Source organism: Coregonus lavaretus (assembly GCF_964263955.1).
Source record: "Coregonus lavaretus genome assembly, chromosome: 23".
NCBI classification, from domain to species: domain Eukaryota; kingdom Metazoa; phylum Chordata; class Actinopteri; order Salmoniformes; family Salmonidae; genus Coregonus; species Coregonus lavaretus.
The window spans coordinates 6,250,778-6,272,303 of NC_140010.1; the positions used below are offsets into that span (position 1 = coordinate 6,250,778).

General features: G+C 44.0%; 4 protein-coding genes across 4 annotated transcripts in view; all 4 read left to right on the top strand.

Moving 5' to 3' along the window:
- Nucleotides 1–760: 760 nt before the first annotated feature.
- LOC311150586 (transcription termination factor 4, mitochondrial-like) lies at nucleotides 761–3,284 on the top strand. Its single transcript, XM_084188064.1, has 4 exons — nucleotides 761–800; nucleotides 1,134–1,569; nucleotides 2,106–2,290; nucleotides 2,796–3,284. Exons 1-4 carry the CDS (start codon nucleotides 774–776, stop codon nucleotides 3,183–3,185), a joined length of 1,038 nt encoding a protein of 345 aa, XP_084044190.1. The 5' UTR covers nucleotides 761–773; the 3' UTR covers nucleotides 3,186–3,284.
- Nucleotides 3,285–7,376: 4,092 nt separating this feature from the next.
- LOC311098806 (putative G-protein coupled receptor 148) lies at nucleotides 7,377–8,381 on the top strand (the record flags this gene model as incomplete). Its single annotated transcript, XM_084139379.1, has 1 exon — nucleotides 7,377–8,381. One exon carries the CDS (start codon nucleotides 7,377–7,379, stop codon nucleotides 8,379–8,381), a length of 1,005 nt encoding a protein of 334 aa, XP_083995505.1.
- Nucleotides 8,382–9,524: 1,143 nt separating this feature from the next.
- On the top strand, nucleotides 9,525–14,312 carry LOC311150732 (putative G-protein coupled receptor 148; the record flags this gene model as incomplete). Its single annotated transcript, XM_084188254.1, has 4 exons — nucleotides 9,525–9,868; nucleotides 10,323–10,583; nucleotides 10,750–10,912; nucleotides 13,917–14,312. The coding sequence occupies 4 exons, from the start codon at nucleotides 9,525–9,527 to the stop codon at nucleotides 14,310–14,312; spliced, it is 1,164 nt and encodes a 387-aa protein (XP_084044380.1).
- A 5,105-nt stretch (nucleotides 14,313–19,417) lies between these two features.
- The window catches only part of LOC311150705 (kelch-like protein 24), a 45,862-nt gene continuing 43,753 nt past the window's right edge, over nucleotides 19,418–21,526 (top strand). Inside the window, exon 1 of the mRNA XM_084188217.1 lies at nucleotides 19,418–19,677. The gene's annotated coding sequence lies outside the window, so the exon portion shown is untranslated. The remainder of the gene's footprint in view (nucleotides 19,678–21,526) is intronic.

A 21,526-nucleotide genomic window follows, 5' to 3' on the forward strand; every position in this document is an offset into this window, starting at 1 on the left:
CATGGTAGCACCCACATTAATGTTGCAGTATTCAGAAACACATTCTTATTCACAATAAGTGACTCAAATGACACAATACATTACTTACAACTCATTTCTATTGGGCACAACATAATCAGAAACAAACTGCAAATGCATCCAACAAGCTTGATGTAGTCATTTAGTGTTCGGAATATGGGACCAAATACTAAACTTTTGACTATTTAATACACTTCAAGTGAATTTGTCCAAATACTTATGTTACCTTCAAATGGGGGGACTAGATACACGTATGAAAATGCCCTCAAATTACATTATGTGCTGTCATCTCATTTAAAACATTTGATCTCAAATCCAAATTAAATGCTTTAGCTTTACTGTCCAAATAAATACATAGGGGAGTGTATGCATACCCATTGATTCTTAAAGTATTTAAATGATAAAAGCCTCATGAGCTTAGTTCAACTGTCATACCCCATCATAACACGAAATATAAGCTTTTTTTACTCCGATTTTTGTAAACAATGTATAGCCTCAATATGGTTAAAACTATAATTTTGATATCATGGCTGGTCGGTCACAATGCATAGCTCTTTGAATTTGAGCGTGGTTAAGGACTCTAGCTTTAACTACTTTCATAATATCAAATATAAATGTACTGTTATACTCTGAAACTTGAAAAGAGGAGTAGGAACCATTTTTTATTTCTATGGACGGAAAGGTCTCTTAAGCTAGTGGGGAACGCTATGCTCTTATGCTAAGTCTAGGGGGAGATATTTTGCAGTCGGACAAACATGAGCGTTCAAGCAACCGGACGTCTGGTAAGCTGGTATCTACGTTTTTACTATTTCTAGAGCGTTTGTGCTGATACAATGTAAATGTTAAGCATTGTGAATTAATGGAGGTCTATTTTTTTTTACCTTAAAAAAAAAAAACGTTTAACACTTTCAGTTTGATAACGGTTTTGAGCAGCTAGACTACACAGCTAGCTTGATAGCTAGCTAGGTCAAGTAACGTATTTTGACGTTACATAGGTTTGAATGCCTGACCTGATTGTAACATACTGCTCAGGCAAGGACTAAGTGAACCACCAAGCTACCATTCTTTTCAGTTCCAGCTGCACATCTGCTACATTACCATATTTTCTTCTGCAGGGTCTGCGATGGACACTGAGAAATGCAACGTGCCCAGTCCTAAATCTAAGAACCATCCTTGGGAGTGACAATGTACGACAACGAGGTTTCATGACATGCAGACTCCTCTGTTCCACCCACAACCAGACGAGCACCCTGCATCAACATACTGACCTGTCACAGTACCAACTGCAGCCGGGCAGGGAGCTATCCATACAGGCTCTCCTTGACATGGGCTTCACAGACACCCAGGCAGATCAACTCTTAGAGGCAGCAACCAAGGGTCGAGGAGGGCAGAGTGAACATGCCTCTTCCACGCTCATGGCTCTGTTCGTCCTGGGCCTCAACCTATCTAGTGTGCTGAAGGTGCTGGAGAAGTGTCCAGAGTTGTTCTACGTGAAGGGCACTCAGCTGCAGCAACGTATGGACAACCTGAGGAGACTAGGGTTGCTTGAAGGTGAGAGGATGGACCTGTCTTAGCTCTCTATTCTCACAGGTTGTGCAGTGTACTTTATCATTTGAGAGTCAGACCCAGTGAATTGTACTTTGCATAACTGAGGTTGTGATTGTTATTAAATATGTTTTTGGAATATCTACAATATTCACAACACTATCGTGGTCCTCTGTAGCTCAATTGGTAGAGCATGGCGCTTGTAACGCCAGGGTAGTGGGTTCGATCCCCCGGGACCACCCATACGTAAAAATGTATGCACACATGACTAAGTCGCTTTGGATAAAAGCGTCTGCTAAATGGCATATTATATATTATATTATTATTATTGGATTAGTGGAGGCTACTGAGGGAGGACGGCTCATAACAATGTCTGGAATGGAAAGGTATCAAACACATGTTTTGGATTCCATTCACTCCACTCCAGCCATTATTGAGTCTTCCTCCCATCAGCAGCCTCCACTGCATTGGATGTGTATGTGCGTAACATCTTCCACCCATTTTCCATGGATGCTCAGTAACCCCTATGTGTGTGTCTCCAGGCAGTCTGCAGAGGGTGGTGAGCCACTACCCTCAGATCTTGACACTGCCTCTGAAGAGGGTGAACACGGTAGCCAGGTTCCTCAGGGAGAAGTGTGCCTTCACCGTCCAGCAGGCCACTGACATCTTCAGAGACTCTCCAGCCGTGGTTCAGGATGACCTGGGACAGCTGGAGTACAAGTTCCAGGTCAGCGCTCACACTCATTGGGAGTTATAGGGAGAATCTCAATCTAATGTCCTTGATTAACTGCGTTCCTCTCTCCTCCTTCTCAAAACCCATTGGATGAGGTCAGAGGGGAGGGACTCATCCAATGGGTTTTGAGAAGGAGAGAGGATGCAGGTAATAAAGGACATTAGATTGAGATTCTCCCATTGTGGTGGATGTGATTGATACCAAAATATTGGGCCGGGACGATACTAGTATCGCGATACTCGTTAGTATCGTGGCAAAGAAACAAAACACGAGGCGGATTATAGTTCTTTAGGAAATGAGACTTTGTATTCTCAATGAAAAATTCCCAATTGGGACAGTAAAGAAATTGAAGCTCCAGCTGCCAGCAAGACAACTACAAATGCCTTATGCTTATCACTAGGCCTATATGTTTTTTTATATGTTGGTCCTTAATGTCGAACATTTGACACAAGTTTTCTTTGTCTCCTTACACCTCCCCCCCCCCCATCCGTCTCGGCAGTACGCTTACTTCCGCATGGGGGTCAAGCAGGCGGAGATGGTGAAGTCCAAGCTGTTCCGTGTCACCCTGGAGGAGGTACGCTGCAGACACAGCTTCCTGGAGCGCAGGGGGCTGTACCAGACGCCAGACAAGAAGGGCCAGACCCTCATTGTCAACCCCAAACTCAAAGACATCCTAGCCGTCGCCGAGGAAACCTACCTGGCCGACATCGCCATGGCAACGCAGGAGGAGTTTGAGGTGTTTCAGAAGCTGATGACGAGAGAGTGGCAGGAGGATGAGGATAATGATGAAGAGGAGGAGAGGGATATGGGAGCTGACAGTGATGATGAAGAGGAAGATGAAGATGAGGAAGATATGAAAAGTGGCTATAGGCAGAGGAGAAAGAGATGAGACTGTGGGGGAACTGGTGATATCTGAAACATAATGGATATTCAAAATGATCTAGCTATTTATCGCTTGTAAAAATGAAATAAAGTATTTTCATTTTCATTGCTGGCCTTTGCTTTACTATTTTGACTGTTATTGATCTGTTGTATGAACATTTAGTAATACTGTGTGTCTTCCATCAATGACTGTCCGCTCATTGAACAAACACACAATTGTAAAAACACATGAACATGTCCCGTTGGGATGGCAACCACTTTCATCTCGTTCTCCAAACTGCACCTGTGTGCCCATTCACTTATTTACCTGTCCAGGTATCCATGGCAACGGTAGGGCAAAGTGAAGTGTACACTTTGAGGCCCATATTGACTTTGAGGCCCCAGCACCATAGTGTTCCCTGTCAGGGTTGGCCTGGCCCCAGCACCATAGTGGTCCCTGTCAGGGTTGGCCCCAGCACCATAGTGGTCCCTGTCAGGGTTGGCCTGGCCCCAGCACCATAGTGGTCCCTGTCAGGGTTGGCCTGGCCCCAGCACCATAGTGGTCCCTGTCAGAGTTGGCCTGGCCTCAGCACCATAGTGTTCCCTGTCAGGGTTGGCCTGGCCCCAGCACCATAGTGGTCCCTGTCAGGGTTGGCCCCAGCACCATAGTGTTCCCTGTCAGGGTTGGCCTGGCCCCAGCACCATAATGTTCCCTGTCAGGGTTGGCCTGGCCCCAGCACCATAGTGGTCCCTGTCAGAGTTGGCCTGGTCCCAGCACCATAGTGGTCCCTGTCAGAGTTGGCCCCAGCACCATAGTGTTCCCTGTTGGCCCCAGCACCATAGTGTTCCCTGTCAGGGTTGGCCTGGCCCCAGCACCATAGTGGTCCCTGTCAGGGTTGGCCTGGCCCCAGCACCATAGTGTTCCCTGTCAGGGTTGGCCTGGCCCCAGCACCATAGTGTTCCCTGTCAGGGTTGGCCTGGCCCCAGCAACATAGTGGTCCCTGTCAGAGTTGGCCTGGCCCCAGCAACATAGTGTTCCCTGTCAGGGTTGGCCTGTTCCCAGCACCATAGTGGTCCCTGTCAGGGTTGGCCTGGCCCCAGCACCATAGTGTTCCCTGTCAGGGTTGGCCTGGCCCCAGCACCATAGTGTTCCCTGTCAGGGTTGGCCTGGCCCCAGCACCATAGTGTTCCCTGTCAGGGTTGGCCTGGCCCCAGCACCATAGTGGTCCCTGTCAGAGTTGGCCTGGCCCCAGCACCATAGTGGTCCCTGTCAGGGTTGGCCCCAGCACCATAGTGTTCCCTGTCAGGGTTGGCCTGGCCCCAGCACCATAGTGTTCCCTGTCAGGGTTGGCCTGGCCCCAGCACCATAGTGGTCCCTGTCAGGGTTGGCCTGGCCCCAGCACCATAGTGTTCCCTGTCAGGGTTGGCCCCAGCACCATAGTGTTCCCTGTCAGGGTTGGCCTGGCCCCAGCACCATAGTGTTCCCTGTCAGGGTTGGCCTGGCCCCAGCACCATAGTGGTCCCTGTCAGGGTTGGCCTGGCCCCAGCACCATAGTGGTCCCTGTCAGAGTTGGCCTGGCCCCAGGCAGCATATGGCGGCTTAGTCATTAATGTCTGTCCCATCCGGATATGAGATCAGATGAGGATGTCAACACCATGAGGGCTAATGGATAAGAACACTCTGAACTGGCGTGGCTTACACCTGCACTGTTAGTTTAGCCCCAACTGTCTGGATGAGAGGGGGAGAGTGATCCTATTCACTGATGCTCTATGGCTGCATTTCATTCCACAAAGTTATTTCCCCTCCCCTCTTTGACCTTCGTAGACCTTATAGGGTTTTATTGGTGAAAGCAATATGGTGGAAACTGAAAGTGGCACTATTGACATAAACTTACACCAACCATGTTTCTCAGATCTGTGATGGGGAGTGAGTAAGGCAAGAGGGGAGGGTACATCATTTTCTGGAATGAGACACAGCCCGTATCTCTGTGAAACAGCTAAGTGGCCATGTCTTTATTCATCCCTGTGCTATGTTCTATGAGTCAACAGACAGTGCATCAGGACTGATAAGGCAAGTGGTGCAGTCAGTCAGTTGCTGGATCATTGATTTATAGAAGCATTAACACTAATGGATGAATGCCAGCCATTGCTTTGAAAATAAGGTAAGAAAATCCCTTTGGACTTGTATTTATTGTTGACGGAAACTGGTTACATGAATGAAACGTTGCCTTTGGTTGATCGATACGCTTGTCGATAGGTGTAGGTGTGTCTGTGTAAACTTGACTGCGTTCTGTTTTTTTCTTTTGTGTTCATGTTCTAGACAAGGGAGAAAAGTTGATACAGAAGTTATTTTGTAATGATATAGTTTAATGATTAAAACGGCATTGATTAAAAAGCTAAAGCATGAAGTCTGACGTGACAAAGTCAAAATCATAATTTATATTGATGGTTTTATCATTTATCACTAAATAATTAGCTATAGAAAGTTGTGAAATTATCAACTTTTTGAATTGTTTATATAGATTGCTATATCATTCAAAATGTACAGTTGAAGTCGGAAGTTGTGGGGGTGCTTTGCTGCAGGAGGGACTGGTGCACTTCACAAAAATAGATGGCATCATGAGGAAGGAAAATTATGTGGATATATTGAATCTCAAGACATCAGTCAGGAAGTTAAAGCTTGGTCGCAAATGGGTCTTCCAAATGGACAATGACCCCAAGCATACTTCCAAAATTGTGGCAAAATGGCTTAAGGACAACAAAGTCAAGGTATTGGAGTGGCCATCACAAAGCCCTGACCTCAAACCTATAGAAAATGTGTGGGCAGAACTGAAAAAGTGTGTGCGAGCAAGGAGATCTACAAACCTGACTCAGTTACACCAGCTCTGTCAGGAGGAATGGGCCAAAATCCACCCAACTAATTGTGGGAAGCTTGTGGAAGGCTACCGAAATGTTTGACCCAAGTTAAACAATTTAAAGGCAATGCTACCAAATACTAATTGAGTATGTAAACTTCTGACCCACTGGGAATGTGATGAAATAAATAAATCACTCTCTACTATTATTCGGACATTTCACATTCTTAAAATAAAGTGGTGATCCTAACTGACCTAAAACAAGGAATTTTTACTAGGATTAAATGTCAGGAATTGTGAAAAACTGAGTTTAAATGGATTTGGCTAAGGTGTATGTAAACTTCCGACTTCAACTGTATATATCTTTAGATGACTGGCTGCTATGAGTCGAGTAATGTTGGATATCCAGCAGACATACCATCCTAAATGTCTCTTGATCTATCTGAAGCTAAACAGGGTCGGACCTGGATGAGAGAACAGATGATGACTTGTTATTCTTATAGTAGCCTAAATGAGAACGTATTTGGGGGGTAGCCATGCTGAGGGTACAGGCGTATTGCTGTGCTGACACACTAAAGGTGGTGGATAGTTCACAGACGAGGATGGGATTATGACACCCTGTGGTTTCAAATTTGAATTAATGTGTGATTAATCTTGTTGTTAATTTGAATATATTGTGTAAATTGCAAAGCAGATGACATCTACACTGTCTGCGCCTGAGAGAGAGGGAGGGGGAGACAAGATTACTTTCCATTGAAATAATATTAGCTATCTGCTATATTGAAGAATGTTTACCCAATAACAACTTCAAAGAATCTAGTTTGCTGAAGACTCTCCATCATAGTACCTGTGTCCATATAATGCAGAGATAAGCTCCTTCAGATGAACGCCGCTGTTTGTTTTAATCAGTCTGTTAATTAAGGTACACACTGACATACAGGGCTGTCATATAGTGGGTCAAATGGGTTTGAAATCTCTCCATCTTACTGTAATGTAACATCTAGGCTTTCCTAGACAGCCAAACAGACTGAGATAAGCATATCTATATACATAAATTGTATACACTTCATAATAACATTTATTAGGTTCTAAAACACTGGTATAAGGGTAGGCCCACTAAGTTTTATACCATTGTTTCAGTCTATCTGATTTGCCACAGAAAGAAAATACCATCTTTAGGAAAGGCGTCCTGCACCCGTCCACAGAGTTACAATGCTGTCTATTTCAATCCACAGGTAGGTATTCACTTGGCACCAAACGGAGGAGAACGGACTGAAACAGGGAGGGACTACCTGAACTTGTCCACTAAGAAACGCTTTTTTTTCCATTTTCCATTGCAAAACATTTTGCTACGCTGTGCACTAATGAATACGACCCAGCACCTAACCACACAGTTCCAGATGGTTCTATCAGAGAACATGACAGCCATAACCAACATTTCACACCAGTGGTATGACAGTCTGCAGCGCTGGCACCTGGAGCTCTTCCTGATCCCCGCCTCTCTCCTCACCCTGGCCACCTTACTGGCCAACCCCATCCTCCTGGCCTGCATCCTCTTCTCCCGGTCCCTGCGCCAGGAGACCCGCTACCTCCTGCTGGCCAACACCCTGGCCGCAGATTTGCTCTTCCTCTCCCTCAACCTTGTTATTGTAGTCTGTAATACATTAGGGGTAGCCATGCTGAGGGTAGTCTGTGAGCTGGTTTCGGCAGTGACCGTCACGGCGTATTGCTGTGCTGTGCTGACCGTCACGCTGAAGGTGGTGGATACGTACGTGGCAGTACGTTGGCCGCTCCACTACCACGACCTGCTCCCCCCGGCCCGTACCCGAAAGATCCTAGCCGGGGTCTGGCTGTTAGCCGCCATGTACCCAGTCTCCCTGTTCATCGTCATGGAGGCGATGAAGGACGACGCCCCACAGAGGTCAGAGGTCTGTCTCATTCTCATCTCCATAGGCATCATACATAGAGAAATGATGCCGGGCGTTCACATGTACTTCACCATCGGAGCCATCGTCTGCACCCTTCTCATCCTGTATTGTTACGGCCGTCTCTACTGGGTCACCAAGACCCAGGGCATCTGGCAGAACCGCTACTCCCGGGCCCGGGTCACCCTCCTGGCCCACGGGGTGCTGCTCCTACTCTACTTCGGCCCGGGCCTGGTCTTCATTGTGGAGCTGGTTCTGTACCAGCGCCAGGATGTCAGCCAGGATATCCGCGTGTGGATCAACACAGTCAATATGTGCATGCTGATGCTACTGCCCAGGGCCTGTGCTCCCTACCTGTATGGTCTGTGGTACAGGGATATCTCTGATACTCTGCTGGCGGTGCTGCACCGACGCAGGAGGCTCAGCCAGGTCACTGTGGCCTAGAGAGAAAGACCCACACACTCACAACCCCATAAAGAGACATGAGAGGACCGAGAGTTTGTTTAATAAACACTCTTGTGAGAGTGCCCATCCTAAAGCACTTGTCCCCAAATATTTGTACCTAATGAAGCCCAGTATGTTCTCTTGTGACCCGCAGTATGCCGTGTGCATAATCATAATAATGTTTCTGAACACTTCTACATTAATGAGGATGCTACCATGATTACAGATAATCCTGAATGGATCGTGAATAATGAACGCACAAATACCATACCACCCCAAAAATGCTAACCTCCCCTTTTATTGTAATGGTGAGAGGTTAGCATGTCTTGGGGATATTTGTACATGAAACACGTTTTATATGTTTGTGACTGTTCTGGAATGCTGTCCTAATACCTTCCCAAATAATTAAACTTCATTGGCCTCTTATTTTCACATACCGTATTCAGCTCTTTATGTGGTGACTTTAAAACGGCTTGTGTTGCTTTGCCCTTACAAAAAAAAGATTGCAGTTTTGAAACTGCAGTCAACTGTGGTATTTTGGATGCAGTAATTGCAGAATAACTGCAGTTATACTGCAGTTGAACTGCAGTTATACTGCACCTACACTGCAAAACTACTGCAGTAGAAAAAACAGTGTTATTTTGGACGCAGTATTTGCAGCATACTGTTGTTATACTGCACTCTGACTGCAGTTAAACTACAGTGTACTCTGACTGCAATCTTTTTTTGTAAGGGTTGGTTTTGTTGGGTGTCTACTTTGAGAAATGACTTTATTGTTGCGTTCTCATATACTTTTATATCAGCTCTCTGTTTCATGCACTGAACATTGAGCTTGTTTAAAAACAATGTAGGTGGGGGTTGAATCAATTCTACATAACCCAAATGTAGCCTACATGATCGTCACACATTATATAATGTCAACAAGCTACATAAGCACCTAACAGCTGGGGTTTTATGACCATAATATTATGGGAAAGTAGCATTTCTGTCCATTTGTCTCTAAAGACGTGTTTGCCCTTATCTGGGTGTCCAAGGAGACCAATAACAAACGGATCTGTGGATTGCCTAATCGAAGACTTCACACTCAGATAGAAAATAAAAGCACTATCTCCTCAAACTCATTGTTGACACAGTCGGTCGGGGATGCTGGACACTGGACAAAGAGGGAGACAGCACGTTAGCGCTGTAGAGATGGCCACTGAAGAGAACCAAATGGTCCTGTCTCTCCTCTGTGCCTTTGGGACCTGGTACAACAGCTCTGGCCACGCTGAGAGACATAGCAGAATCTCCTCTGAGACCAGCGGCAACACCTCAGACACTACAAACACTACTACCAACTCCTTCCAGAGGCAGGTGGAGCTGTTCACCCGCGAGTGGCACGTCTTCCTGCCTCCACGCCACTCCAGGGCCATGCATGTTTGCCCCATCCTGGGCTTCCTGGCGGTTTCCCTGGTGATTCCAGTCATCCTCACCCGAATCCTGACCAGGTGAGTCACCCCAATTCCAAAATGGACCCTTAACCCCTACCCCCTAAGTTTGTAGATGGGATGCATGGGTGTGATGGTGTGTAGATCTGATGGACAGGTGTGAGCAGTTTCACCTAGCTAGTCAGCAGACTGGTAAGGCTACTGCTTTATACAATGCTTTCAGATCTACTTAAGCGCAGAAGGCTTAGGGCACGTGTCCAACTCATTCCACGGAGGGCTGAGTGTCTGCAGGTTTTCACTCCTCCCTTGTACTTGATTGATGAATTAAGGTCACTAATTAGTAAAGGAACTCCCCTCACGTGGTTGTCAAGGTCTTAATTGAAAAGAAAAACCAAAAACCTGCAGACACCATGGATTTGAAACCCCTGGGTTAGGGTAAGGTTGATTTGGAGTTAGGCATATGTAGCATTCATCATCATCATCATCATCATCATTGTCCTCCTTCTCCTCCTAGCCCCTGGATGCGCCAGGAGACCCGCTATCTCCTCCTGGCCAATGCATTGCTAAGCGACATGCTGTTCATGTCGCTGTACATGGTGAGCGCCTGTCTGAACGCGACGGGCGTGCTGATGTCAGAGTGGGCGTGCGCTACCATCCTCTTCCTGCTGGGGGTGCTGTACTGCGCTGGGATCCTCAGTAACAAGGCCATGGTGCTGGACACATCACTGGCCGTGATGGCTCCACTTCGATACTACGCCCTGTGGCCCATCTCCAGGTAATGGGAACACGGGCTGGGAGAGTTTTGTCAGTACTTCTTATGACTTCACTGTATGATGTAATAATGGATGGAGTTTAGAGAAACCGTTATTTATCTTCCATCTTTCCTCTCTCTCCCTCTCCCTGCCTCTCTCTCATATCTGTCTCTCCTCTCCTCTCTGTAGGACGAGGAGGGCGATCGCTGGTATCTGGGCTGTATCTGTGTTCTTACCAGCAGCGTCTGTAGGGGTGTTGGTGTGGTACCACTCTACTGGACCCTGCTCCCTGCACATCTGCTCCCTGCCCCTCTTCCTGGTCCTCACCGTCAGCCAGTCCACTCGCATGCAGGTGGCTCTCAGTCAATCAATCAAGCAATCAATCAACAAAGCAATCGCAGTGGAGATTACTGTGTAAACCAGGGGTAGGCAACCCTGGTCCTGGAGTGCTTCATGTTTTTGATTTAACTGACCTGGAAGACCAGGTGTGTTGAATTTAGGCAATCACTGAACCGATCAATTAGCTCAGTTGGTCTGGTGTGGTGCCTAGTTGGAACAAAATCCTGCAGTACCTGCGGCATCCCAGGAACAGGGTTGCCTACCCCTGATGTAAAAGAGAGTGGAGTGTTGTAGAGAATCGAAGGACCATGAATGTAATAAGAAACCTTAAGGCCGGTAGCAATCACTACAGAATGTCCAGTCAGAACAAGGATGAGGCGGGTGTTCAGGTTAAGGGGAGTTTAATGGAATAAGATGTTCACATCCACACAAATCTGACCACTCATGGTTCAGATAACATATGTGGTTCTGAAAGGAAAGCGGAGAAAGAAAATGTAGACAATAGCACTGCTATAATATGAATGCCATGGCTGTATAAGCTAGCACAGGTAAGTATATAACAGCAAGGGCTATACACTACAGCAGGCATAAGGCCTAGTCACATGGCAATAGACTACACAACCTATTAGACTTGTACAGTTGTGGTCAAAAGTTTTGAGAATGACACAAATATTAATTTTCACAAAGTCTGCTGCCTCAGTTTTTATATGATGGCAATTTGCATATACTCCAGAATGTTATGAAGAGTGATCAGATGAATTGCAATTAATTGCAAAGTCCCTCTTTGCCATGAAAATGAACTTAATCCCCAAAAGACATTTCCACTACATTTCAGCCCTGCCACAAAAGGACCAGCTGACATCATGTCAGTGATTCTCTCGTTAACACAGGTGAGAGTGTTGACGAGGACAAGGCTGGAGATCACTCTGTCATGCTGATTGAGTTAGAATAACAGACTGGACGCTTTAAAAGGAGGGTGGTGCTTGAAATCATTGTTCTTCCTCTGTTAACCATGGTTACCTGCAAGGAAACACGTGCTGTCATCATTGCTTTGCACAAAAAGGGCTTCACAGGCATGGATATTGCTGCTAGTAAGATTGCACCTAAATCAACCATTTATCGGATCATCAAGAACTTCAAGGAGAGAGGTTAAATTGTTGTGAAGAAGGCTTCAGGGCGCCCAAGAAAGTCCAGCAAGCGCCAGGACCGTCTCCTAAAGTTGATTCAGCTGCGGGATCGGGGCACCACCAGTGCAGAGCTTGCTCAGGAATGGCAGCAGGCAGGTGTGAGTGCATCTGCACGCACAGTGAGGCGAAGACTTTTGGAGGATGGCCTGGTGTCAAGAAGGGCAGCGAGGAAGCCACTTCTCTCCAGGAAAAACTTCAGAGACAGACTGATATTCTGCAAAAGTTACAGGGATTGGACTGCTAAGGACTGGGATAAAATAGTTTTCTCTGATGAATCCCCTTTCCGATTGTTTGGGGCATCCGGGAAAAAGCTTGTCCGGAGAAGACAAGGTGAGCACTACCATCAGTCCTGTGTCATAACAACAGTAAAGCATCCTGAGACCATTCATGTGTGGGGTTGCTTCTCAGCCAAGGGAGTGGGCTCACTCACAATTTTTCCTAAGAACACAGCCATGAATAAAGAATGGTACCAACACATCCTCAGAGAGCAACTTCTCCCAACCATCCAAGAACAGTTTGGTGACGAACAATGCCTTTTCCAGCATGATGGAGCAACTTGCCATAATGCAAAAGTGATAACTAAGTGGCTCGGGGAACAAAACATCGAAATTGTTGGTCCATGGCCAGGAAACTCCCCAGACCTTAATCCCATTGAGAACTTGTGGTCAATCCTCAAGAGGCGGGTGGACAAACAAAAACCCACAAATTATGAAAAACTCCAAGCATTGATTATGCAAGAATGGGCTGCCATCAGTCAGGATGTGGCCCAGAAGTTAATTGACAGCATGCCAGGTCGGATTGCAGAGGTCTTGAAAAATAAGGGTAAACACCGCAAATATTGACTCGTTGCATAAACTTAATGGAATTGTCAATAAAAGCCTTTGACACTTATGGAATGCTTGTAATTATACTTTAGTATACCATAGTAACATCTGACAAAAATATCTAAACACTGAAGCAGCAAACTTTGTGAAGATCAATACTTGTGTCATTCTCAAAACTTTTGACCACGGCTGTACACATGAAACTCAGGCAAATGTGCTCAAATAAACATTACAGTAATGTTGAAATGTATACATAATATAAATACAATGAGCATGAGTGATATATTGAATAGAAAATAGCCTGGCACCATAAATGAGAAATGCTAATAAACGGCTAATCGCTAACAGTCATGCTAAAATGCTCATGCATTCCAACGCAAAATGCTAACGGTAGTGCTAACGCTATCAGGAGCGCGAGCTAGCTAACAAGCTCAACACACGGTAATTATAGACCACAAAACTTAGCTCCACATAATATGACACAGGTCTCAAGGCATTTACGTTTAGATGCACGCTCAATTAAACATCAGACATACAGGGATTCAGTCCACAGGAGGAAAAGTTCACCAGGAGGGCAAACTGTGGAAATTATCATCAGGATTGGGAAAGCACGTTTCTGGCCACACAGCGTGCTGGGTCATAGACTAACTGAAACCGAAGCCCCGGGAATCAAGGCCACTGATAGGCTGAACGAGATGTGGTGATAATTATTTGTCGTGACATTAACCAATAAGACAATAACAAAAGTGGGGGTCCTTTGAATGGGAGACTAAGCTGCCTGACTAGAACTAATCAAGGGATGGCTAGAATCAGCTGACTGCAGCTGGCCGTTTTAACACCTGATGTAAACCTAAACAATAATTACATTCTAGAGTGAGAAGGTTTATGTATATTACAATTTTATTACTTTGGTATAATATCTACTTTATGTATTGTAAAGTGAAACCAATATCTGTTTTTGCACACTATTGGATTCTTTTTCAGTACATTACATTGTCATTCTCAGGTGTCCATGCTGCTGACAGTAACAGGCATCCTCCTCATCCTGCTCCTGGTCTTCTCTGGCTATGTCGTTCTGTACTATCGCACCCGCATGTCTGGCGTGTGGAGAGGAGAACGCTCCTCCCGGGCCAAAGGCACATTCCTCATCCACTACCTCCACCTCTTCCTGTCCTTCCTGCCCATGTTGGTGCTTCTCATCAAGCTACTGCTCTACTGCCACCTTGATGCCCTGGACCTGCGTGCCAACCTGTGGGTGTCCCTGGTGGTGTGTAACATCCTCCTGGTGCTCCCCAAGGCCCTGGCTCCCTACCTTTACGGCTTCAGGTACAGAGACCTGTGTGAGGCCCTGTTGGCCTTTTATGGGCTGAAGCGGCCCACCGCCATCTCGCCTGTCATGTGAGCTTTGGATGAAGGGGGCTACGGGAGAAAGATAATACAATAAAATATTTTCCTGTACATATAAGAATATTAGCACAGAAGAAGAATTGGGGAGATGGGTTGCTTGTCACACTTTTCACTCTGGTGTGTATTTCTCAGCATCAGTATATCTTACAAGACTCTTTTCAATATTAGGAGAAATACCAAGGTCTTGAGTTGAAATGGGGACCATTTTATCCTCATATCTTATTCAAACATGGAGTTATAAGCCATTAAACACACTCTGTCCTCTTGACAACCAGTCCCTTCCCAGGGTTGCCTGTCAGGACAGTATAGGGTTGGTTGTCAGGACAGTATGGGGTTGGTTGTCAGGACAGTATGGGGTTGGCTGTCAGGACAGTATGGGGTTGGTTGTCAGGACAGTATGGTGTTGGTTGTCAGGACAGTATGGGGTTGGTTGTCAGGACAGTATGGGGTTGGTTGTCAGGACAGTATGGGGTTGGTTGTCAGGACAGTATGGGGTTGGCTGTCAGGACAGTATGGGGTTGGTTGTCACACAGTATGGGGTTGGTTGTCAGGACAGTATGGGGTTGGCTGTCAGGACAGTATGGGGTTGGTTGTCACACAGTATGGGGTTGGTTGTCAGGACAGTATGGGGTTGGTTGTCAGGACAGTATGGGGTTGGTTGTCAGGACAGTATGGGGTTGGTTGTCAGGACAGTATGGGGTTGGTTGTCAGGACAGTATGGGGTTGGTTGTCACACAGTATTGTGTTGGTTGTCAGGACAGTATGGGGTTGGTTGTCACACAGAATGGGGTTGGTTGTCAGGACAGTATGGGGTTGGTTGTCAGGACAGTATGGGGTTGGTTGTCAGGACAGTATGGGGTTGGTTGATTGTCACACATTATGGGGTTGATTGTCACATAGTATGGGGTTGGTTGTCAGGACAGTATGGGTTGGTTGTCACACAGTATGGGGTTGGTTGTCAGGACAGTATGGGGTTGGTTGTCACACAGTATGGGGTTGGTTGTCAGGACAGTATGGGGTTGGCTGTCAGGACAGTATGGGTTTGGTTGTCACACAGTATGGGGTTGGTTATCAGGACAGTATGGGGTTGGTTGTCAGGACAGTATGGGGTTGGTTGTCATGACATTATGGGGTTGGTTGTCAGGACAGTATGGGGTTGGTTGTCACACAGTATGGGGTTGGTTGTCAGGACAGTATGGGGTTGGTTGTCATGACAGTATGGGGTTGGTTGTCAGGACAGTATGGGGTTGGTTGTATGTAAGTATAAATAAATAAGTATAAATAAATTCTACATAGTTGTCACAATGTTTGCCTTTTGTTTTTCAGCAACAATTGAACCAATTTACAAAAAAGTAAAACCTTCATTTGAAAAAAAGTAAAGGCTTTCTTTATTGAACAATATTTCCATCTAACATAATAAAAATAAATAAGTATAAATAAATTCTACATAGTTGAATATTTGCTTCGACATTGTAGTTCTTACTCCACTCAAATCGTCATATCAATGCTTAATAAAACAAACAGTAACCATCTGATATTTGGATGAAAATTACATATTTTTTAAAGTTAAAAAAAGTAAAGCTGTAAACATTTGTGTTAACTAAATTTTTTGTTGAAAAAATAATTTTTCAAACAGGAACAGGTGTGTGTGTGCGTCTGAAATGATCATAGATGTCAAAGTTTCACAAGTTTGGAAAGCACAACAGAGTACAGTACAGAAAAGTAGAGTGTATTCGATACAGTACAGCACAGTATACAGTAGAGTACAGTACAGCAGAGTACAGTACAGTAGAGTTTAATTAAGCAGAGTACAGTACAGTATATAGTAGAGTACAGTATAATAGAGTTCAGTACAGTAGAGTTCAATTAAGCAGAGTACAGTACAGTATATAGTAGAGTACAGTATAGCAGAGTACAGTACAGTAGAGTTCAATTCAGCAGAGTAAGTTACAGTAGAGCACAGTATACTGTAGAGTACAGTACAGTAAAGAAAAGAAAAGTAGAGTGTATTCAGTACAGTACAATACAGTAAATAAACTAAAAGTAAAGTATAGTTCAATTCAGTACAGTAGAAGTAGAGTACTTTCAGTATTATATTCTACTGTATTCGACAGAATTAAACGTGACTGTACTGTACTCTAATGTACTGTACTCTACGGAATTAAACGCAACTGTACTGTACTGTACTCTAATGTACTCTACTCTACTCTACGGAATTAAACGCAACTGTACTGTACTGTACTCTAATGTACTAAACTTTCGTCTATGTAATTAAACTCAACTGTACTGTACTGTACTCTAATGTATTGTACTCTACTCTGCTGAATTAAACTCAACTGTACTGTACTGTACTCTAATGTACTGTACTGTACTCTATTGAATTCAACTGTTCTGTACTGTAGTGGATGGCCGTGGAAGATCTTCCAGCCAGAACTGTCAATAGGCTAACTGAAATGTTTTGTTTTGTTTATAAGAGCGTCTTTGAGATTCTTGCTGTACTGAAAAGCGTTATACAAATTAAATGTGTTATTATTATTAATTTGCTCTACTGTACTGTACTCTACTGAATTACACTGTACTGTACTGACCTCTACTGTACTGTACTCCCCGTGTAGCTCAGTTGGTAGAGCATGGCGTTTGCAACGCCAGGGTTGTGGGTTCGATTCCCACGGGGGCCCAGTATGAAAAATGTATGCACTCACTAACTGTAAGTCGCTCTGGATAAGAGCGTCTGCTAAATGACTAAAATGTAAAATGTAAAATGTACTCTACTGAATTACACTGTACTGTACTGAATTCTACTGTACTCTACTGAATTACACTGTACTGAACTCTACTGTACTGAATTACACTGTACTGTACTCTACTGTACTGTACTCTACTGAATTACAGTGTTAAGGCTCTCTCCCGAGTGGCGCTGTGCCACTAGAGATCCTGGTTCGAGTCCAGGCTCTGTCGCAGCCGGCCGCGACCGGGAGACCCATGGCCGGCGCACAATTGGTCCAGCGTCGTCCAAGGTAGGGGAGGGTTTGGCCGGTAGGGATGTGGGTTCGTTTCCCACGAGGGGCCAGTATGAAAAAAATAAAAATATAATGTATGCATTCACTAACTGTAAGTCGCTCTGGATAAGAGCGTCTGCTAAATGACGTAAATGTAAATACTCTGCTGAATTAAACTCTACTGTGCTGTGCTGTGCTGTCCAAACTTGTGAAACATAGACGTCTTTTTAACATCTGGAAAATACGTTTTCTAGGCGTCTTTTCAACGTCATTTAGTTTACTGGTACATTGTTACAATGGGGATGGTTGTCAGATTATGAGAAGCAACCCCAACATCAATGCAAACACCATCCCCAACCATCCCCCCAATGCTAATTAAGATGCTAGTTACCACATGGCTTGACCTATAAGAAACTCACAAATAGGCTTGAAATAAAGCTCTCCCTTTCCTGTTTTCAATAAAATTATGTGTTAATGAATACTCCCATCATACAACTATTTATTAAAGAAATAACAAGCTATGAATATTTACTTTCACCCATGAAAAGTTATAATATTCCTCTCACCTCAATGTTTTGTGACCCTGACCTGAATTGACCACATGGATGACCTCTCCTATAGAGGACAACCATTTTAATCTTGAAATTATGACACAGCCTCCCTCTGGATTTGGAGTAATAATCACTGGGACAACCAACCCGTGAGACAACCAACCCCGGTCTCCTCTACTTTGTCCTTCGGGAAGTAATGATAGCTCAAATCCCCCATGCCAAGAAGAACTGTGTCCCACGAGTCTGTGACATAAACACTTTTGACATTAATTGACCAAGCTGCTTTCTCTGACTCTGTCATTTTCTGAATGGTTAGTTAACAGTGAGTATGTTTACATGCACACTAATAATTCGATATTAAACTGATTTTGGCAGATGGTCAACTATGGCATTAGTCATGAGTAGATAGATGTTGTAGTCCTCAAAGAGACCAGATAGGGAGTCAACAACATCTGGAATCCACATCTGTTGCTGGATGTTAAAGGAACAGTACCACAGGAAGTGGAGAAATGTTATCAAACTACTAATCTCGTTTAACCCAGAACTAAAATCTTGGTAATTTGGTCAGATACCTTATTATTTACCTAGTCTGTCCACAATATATTATGTAACAACCTACTTATCTATCAACTGTCATGTCAATGTAAACTAAAGGCAATACGTTTTTCGAAAATAATTTGGTCAAGAAATTGCTTTATTTTCTGTTCTTGATCACAATGCCACAATGTATATGCATTGAATATCCACTAGAGGGTAATGGTGTTTCAAAACTGATGTTGACACAAGGCATTGACGAGTTGGGAAAAAACGTTGAAAATGGGTCAGAGACCAAAAGTGAGGAAGTAGCTCTCTAAAGATAACTTTCCTTGGCTAAGTAGGATTGTGCAACATTGTTATGAAATTATGACATGATTCCTTTAACCCCTCCCCCTGTCCCCTACTGTAGAGATGATCTGCTGCAGCAGCATGTTTTGAACCGTTCTATCCACGTGCCCCATATCGGGTTACAAAGCATACCCTTTGTTTACCACATGGCTGAGCGTTATAAGGATCTTGACTGTTTATGTATCTTTAAAATTACAAAAAAATCAGGACAGTAGAATACAACACAACTATATGTCATTGACCAGAGTGTGCTTGTAAATCATGTAAATGGTTGTTTGTTTTCCATCCAATTTATATTGTAAACTCATTGTCAGCATTCAGCAATAAGGAAAGTTACTAAAGTATGTCTGATTTATACTATTCTGGTCTCTCAACTCATGATCATAAGTGACCCAATGAGTATAAATTAGACCTATAGCACTATCAGGCCATATCCTGCACTTTATTACATTCTTGTTGTTGACAAAAAAGTTTCCTGATTTTCTGAGAAAAAAAATTCTACATCAGGGAAGTTTTGTTTGCAAACAAAGGCCAGCCACGCGGAGGACAGAGGTACTTTGGGAAGTGCTGTTTTCTGATTGCACAACTGTAAAGCACAACCCCTTCTTATGAAATACACTACCCATAAGCACCAATAACTCCAGCTGACTGGGTCGGCATATTCTGAGGATGTGACATATATCTCGCTGTGATGTTTACAATTTGTTACAGTTCTTTGTCTCTGCGAGCATAACAAGTCAGGATGTCTAGAAAATAGAGAAATACATATTTTTCAGTTTTTTTTTTTTGTATAAATAAACGTATTTTTATCATACAATTTTTGGACCAATAATTTTCGGATACACATTTTCTTTCAACTTTCTTTTCTTTTTCCACTACTCCAAATAGCCGAGGCGGTTCATACGGAGACTTTTGCATAAGGAAGGTAAGGTACTTTAGTAAAAATAGCAAGTAATATATAACGTATATTCCAATACTCTCTTGTATTCAGTTGTGGCATTGGATTTTTGGTCAACATACTGTATGCCTTCATTTTGTTGGTCTAAGCGTAAAGGCGCACTGTTCAAGGTTTCCGAGAATAGGTCATCGATTTTTGGCTGATGAGACACAATAGAAAAGGCTACCATCTATAGCAGATATCACGGGTTTGTAACTTTTTTGGAGTTGTTATTGTACATGCGTTTTATTTTAAACATTTTGACAGTCATAATACACCTATTGCTTCATCAATATTGACATTTGATCATTATAATAATGTTCGATTCCATGCTGCATAACATAGATTCTGTCAATCCTGATCAGAATTTAATATGCTCAACATTTTTGTGATTTGCTTGTTTATTGTGCGTAAATACGTGTATATGACCATTCCCATTTTAGAAATCACCTAGTCTAATCTCTCAAAAAAGACGCGACAAGAAGACGAGGTCACTGTGGCTATATAAGAGATGCAATAGCTACAGAGAACACTTTACTATGGCAGGACTGAACTCCAATGGAGTGGAGTTTAGTCCGCTAACTTTGTTGTTGTCTTTATAGCCTAGCTACACAGGTCAAAGAAGGCACTGCCACTTGCAACCCTGTCCTTTGTGTTGCTTAATTACTAGGAGGTGCTGCGGCTGCGGACTAGGATAACTCACACAAACAGTTGTGTGTTTTGTTCCGCTTGTACGTCTCAACCGCCAGGTTAAATATAGCTCGGATGAGAATGACCACATTCATCAGATAGCCAGACCGGTGCGCTGCGGTTATTTACCACCTCTGCTTAGTAACCGCACGCACGTGACCTGAGTGAAGAGTGCACGCTGGTGCCTGAAAGACATCATGATGAGACAATGTCAACTTCTTTATCATTATGTAAAAACAAGCAGGTTCTCATGGCAGAATGAGACAGTGAAGGAATTAATTTCCCCTCTGAATTAAATAGATGGTTTGAGATAGTAGGCCTGGGGCTGTACACCTGTGTGTGTGCGTGTTCGCGTGTGTGTTCGTATAACATCTGTGCGCTGAAGACATACTACGCATTATACCTGTTTTATGCTCCAAACTTGCCATTCTCTGGAGGTGAAAAAAGATGACTCAGACTCAGGAGTGACCCCGAGGCTCTCTCCCAGAATTGATGATAATCTAGTTTGCCATTAATCTGGTTGGCATTAATCTGGTTTGGCAGTCTGTCTGTTTCAAAGACTATGCCCCTAGGACCCACAGTTAGAGCATCACTGTTGAAAAGACTACAGGCCTGGCTTCAACAGGCTTCGCAGATTGCTCACTGATAAAAGCATGATGAGGTGATGCCTTTCTTTTCTTCTCCTAGTTTCCTTCAAAACAAACATGATTGATGTACCGTTGCACCACAACCTTTCTAGCTCTATTGTCCTTGTGATTACTGGCCTTTTCAACTGTAGTACTATGGCCCAGGGCACATCTGCTTCAGTACAGAGACAGAGGAAGTGGTTAGTAGATATGTGCATATGCAGGGCCGGCTCTAGCCTTTCGGCAAAGTTAATTTCCTGCAATACAACATATTTTGAGTGTAGAGAAAATGTTGCAGTTTTAAAGCAAGTTTTCTGCAATTTTACACATTTTACCATGGGGCGTAGAGAAAATGTTGCAGTTTTAAAGCAAGTTTTCTGAAATTCTACACATTTTGTAATGACTTATGCCATGTTAATATGATATTTGAGAATTACAAACAAAATCAATCGAGGCCCCCTGGAGGTCAGGGCCTCTGGGCACAGTATTTGACCATAATTAGATAGCTGGCTAGACTAACT